The sequence below is a fragment of the Meleagris gallopavo genome, unplaced genomic scaffold (genome assembly GCF_000146605.3).
Source record: "Meleagris gallopavo isolate NT-WF06-2002-E0010 breed Aviagen turkey brand Nicholas breeding stock unplaced genomic scaffold, Turkey_5.1 ChrUn_random_7180001956280, whole genome shotgun sequence".
NCBI lineage: Eukaryota > Metazoa > Chordata > Aves > Galliformes > Phasianidae > Meleagris > Meleagris gallopavo.
Window position 1 is genome coordinate 1 of NW_011216840.1, and position 3939 is coordinate 3939.

At 63.3% G+C, this 3939-nt stretch overlaps 1 protein-coding gene across 1 annotated transcript; it reads left to right on the forward strand.

The window, feature by feature from the left end:
• Window positions 1-6: 6 nt before the first annotated feature.
• LMBR1L (limb development membrane protein 1 like) lies at window positions 7-3932 on the forward strand (the record flags this gene model as incomplete). Its single annotated transcript, XM_010728258.2, has 13 exons — window positions 7-126; window positions 1687-1771; window positions 2012-2048; window positions 2158-2297; window positions 2386-2489; window positions 2554-2680; window positions 2799-2867; window positions 2981-3045; window positions 3162-3237; window positions 3335-3418; window positions 3495-3571; window positions 3642-3719; window positions 3819-3932. Coding segments are annotated over exons 1-13 (1128 nt in total), but the record flags the coding sequence as incomplete, so codon positions are not given.
• Window positions 3933-3939: the final 7 nt, after the last annotated feature.

The window sequence follows — 3939 nt, forward strand, 5'->3', positions numbered from 1 at the left end:
TTGCCCTGACCCGGCCCGGCCTGCCCGACCCTTCCCGGCCATGCTTTCCGCCCCATGGCCCCAGTGGAGCTCGACGCGCTGACCGTGCGGGAGCAGCTTTTCCATGAACGTGTCCGCGAATGCCTCGTGAGTCTGGGGGAGGGGAGTCCGCTGGGGTTGGGGTCTCTCAGGAGTGGTGGAGCTCCCCGTGCTCCCGGTGGCTGCTCCGGGGCTGTGCCCCACGCCCGGGTCTTATCGCGGTCGCAGCTGCACCGCAGCGCTGTGTGCCCGCAGATAGCGGGGCTTGGCCCGGCCCGGGGAGCCGGGGGTGGATGAGGATCCTCAGACCGATGAGAGCCCTCCTGTCCCCGTTCCCCTTCCCAAAAGGCAGAGGGTATGGGAGGGAATGGGGCCAGGGCTGTGGGGTGTGAGGGAGCCAATGCTGAACTCTGGTCTCGGCCCTTCTGTGGGGCAGGGCTGCCCTGGGCTGATTTTGAGGTCCTGCAGAACCCAGGCACCGGGGCTCTCCTGTGCCAGCGTGGGGTCCCTGGTGTGGGGGAGGACTGGAGCTGCCCGGTTTTGCAGCAGTGTCGCAGCTGAGCCAGACCTGTGCCATATGCCTGTGGCCCCTTCCTCACCCCTACACCATCATCTTCTCCCAGGGTGCTCAGTGTCAGAGGGGAACCCTCAGAACTGTGGGCACTGTGCAGGGGAGCAGCCCTGGTCCCAGCTCTGTCAGCCAGGGCATCCACTGCTATGGGTCAGAGGTGTGGAGGATGGAAGTGTCACAGCTCTGGAATCTCCCAGGGGCCTTCTGGGACAGTCAGAGCCACGCGTCCCTGCAGTGCTGCGCCTCTCCCAGGAACGCCCGGTTCAGCTCCGCCAGCGTGGAGCCCGTGCGACCTTTCAGACTTTCCCGGGCCACGTTGTGGAGCTCTGCCCCATGGTTACATCAGCACTGCTGGGAGCCCTCGCCCTCAGCTGGGTTGCAGCTGGGATGCTGCTGTCTCATGGATCTCCCCATGAAACCCCTTCCTCACTCCTTTGCTCTGAGGTTTTCGGAGCCCTTTGAGCAAACACAGCGATGTGCGCTTCCTTCAGCGGGAGCAGGGGTAGGAACAGCCCTCAGGGTGCCCAGAGCTGGGCTGATCTCAGTGCTCTCTGCCACCCTACTGGGTGGGCCCTCACCCCTGGGACCCCCAGCTGAGCCCCTAATATGAAGGGCACCCAGGCAGGAGGGAGGTGTCGGTGGTGCTGGTGCCAAAGCATTGGGTTCAGGCGACCTTTCCCCCTTCTGCTGAGTACCCACGGGGATGAAAGGTCGCAGTGTTCTTCGAATGTCGCCTGCTTGGGCTGGAGCTCAGAGTGCCAGCGGGGGTGGGAGGGACAGACAGACACTGCAGTCGGCCTTGGTGCTGGACTCAAGGCTGTGTCTGCAGCCCTGCTGGGTGCCAACAGTGCGAGGGCTGCAGGGTCGGGGTGTTCCATGCAGCCAAGGCTGCTGCTGGTGCTCGCTCTTCACTCTTGGCTCACAGGGGGTGACTTGTGAGCACCCAGTGGGTGAGCCCTGGGTGCAGCCCGTGCATGTTTATGGAGAGAGAGCAGGGTTAGGAAAACAAAATGGGAGGGAGCTGATGGGATCTGGGGATGTCAGCACTCCTTGTGGGGGGGAGTGCTGCCCACTGAGGCCGCCTGCTGTGCCTGCAGATCTGTGCCCTGCTCTTCGCCAGCCTCTACATCCTCTGCCATTTTGTCATAAGGCACTTCAAGAAGCAGACGGATTTTGCAGCAGGTAGGAGGATTCACTGACCCAAACCCCTCAGGCTGCTCCTGCTCTTCCCTGCCCCAATCCCACTGCAGCTCTGGTCCCTGTGGGGCGTCCCACTGTGGGGGTGGGGAGCAGAGCCTCACCTCCATCCCGAGCTCTTCTGAGTTCTGCAGCTTTGTTCGCAGCAGAGAGAGGGGCTGGGGAAGGCATCAGAGTGGGGAGTAGCAGGGAGCCTTCCTGCTCATTTGTTTCTTTCCTCTGCAGTGCACGATGATGAGGACGCTGCTGTCAACAGGATTGCGTAAGTTCCTCCCACCTCTCTTCCCCTCCTTGACGGATGGGCACCACGTTCTCCTGTCCCCTGGGGGGGGACCTTAAGCTCTGACACCCACGTGGGATCTCTCTGACAGGTTGGGGCTGTGCACCTTCACCCTGGCCGTGGCGTTGGGTGCTGTGCTGCTGCTCCCCTTCTCCATCATCAGCAACGAGGTGCTGCTCTCCTTTCCCCACAACTACTACATCCAGTGGCTGAATGGGTCCCTCATCCACGGTGGGTGCACAGGGTGGTCCTGGGGTGCTGAGCTCCTCCCATCCTGCACTAGGACCTCACCCCATTCTGCCCCTCCTGCCTCCCCCAGGCCTCTGGAACTTGGTCTTTCTCTTCTCCAACCTGTCCCTCGTCTTCCTCATGCCCTTTGCATACTTCTTCACGGAGTCAGAGGGATTTGCAGGATCCAAGAAGGTATGTGGCCCCACGGGTGCCCCTCCCCCCCCCCTCCAGCTCTGTGCTGATCCCTGTCCTGTAGGGTATCATGGCTCGTGTGTATGAGACGTCGGTGGTGCTGCTGCTGCTGACACTGCTGGTGCTGGGCATGGTCTGGGTGGCCTCTGCCATCGCTGGTAACGATGCTGTGAGCCGGCAGTCCCTCTATGGTGGGTGCTGGGGGTGTGTGGGGAGAGGGGGGGACATTGGGACAGCACTGGGCTGAATGTGTTGGGAGGAGTCCATGGGGCACTACTGTGTCCTGAACCCCCCCCCTGCTCTCCACAGACCTCTGGGAATGCTACCTGCCCTACCTCTACTCCTGCATCTCGCTCTTTGGCGTGCTGCTCCTGCTGCGTGAGTGCTGGGATGCGAGCAGGGCGCAGCCCACAGCTCCGACCTGAGGTGGTGGGGGTCTGCTGCTGCCACGGGGAAGGGTTGCTGGGTTCACCCTCTGCTCTCCCCCTCAGTGTGCACCCCGTTTGGCCTCTCCACCATGTTCACCGTCACCGGGAAGCTGCTGGTGAAGCCCCGGGTGAGCTGTCCCCTCTGTGATCCCACCCCCGTGGGTTGGGGTCTCGGTGTCCCCGACGCCATCGGGCTGCCTGGGGTGTGACATGCGTGTCCCTGATGGCTCCTGCCCGTCCCCAGCTCCTGGAGGACCTGGATGAGCAGCTGAGCTGCACGAGATTTGAGGAGGCTGCCGTGTCCCGCAGGATCACATCTGGTGGGTGCCCACGGCAGGGGGATGGCATGGGATGCCACGGGGACCTGCGTTGGTGCCACGGAGACCCCACGAGCCCCACGCTGTCCCCACACCGCAGGGAAGGCTTCCTGCTGGCTGAACCTGAACGTGGCACTGCTGCGGGAGCAGCTCCTCAGCATCCGGAGCAAGAGGAAGAAGCTGGGTGAGGAGCTGGGGGGGCACCGGGAGTTTCTCAGGGGTCCACGTTGTGGAGTGGGGTGGTAATGTGCTCCCTACAGAGCTGCGGCACCGAGCATCACCCTGGCAGAGGAATGTGGGCTACCCGCTGGCCATGCTGGGCCTCCTGGCTCTGACGGTGCGTGTCTCCATCCCCACGTGTGCCACAGCCCCCTATGGGTGCCCTGAATCTCCCCTCCTTTTCTCAGGGCATCTCAGTGCTCATCGTCTGCTTCCACGTCCTGGAGCTGCTGCTGGATGACACCGCAATGCCACGGGGCATGCAGGTACCCGGGGTGGGGGGAGGATGAGGGAGTGGGTGGGGGTGCAGAGAGGAGGAGCCCCATCCGTGGGGCAGAGCCCCTTCCATGCGCCTCCTCCTGCAGGACACAGCCCTGGGCCAGGTCTCCTTCTCCATCCTTGGTTCCTTCGGAGCTGCACTGCAGGTTGTCCTCATCTTGTATCCTTCATGCAGGCACTGGGGGCTTCCATCCCCCCCCTCCCCCC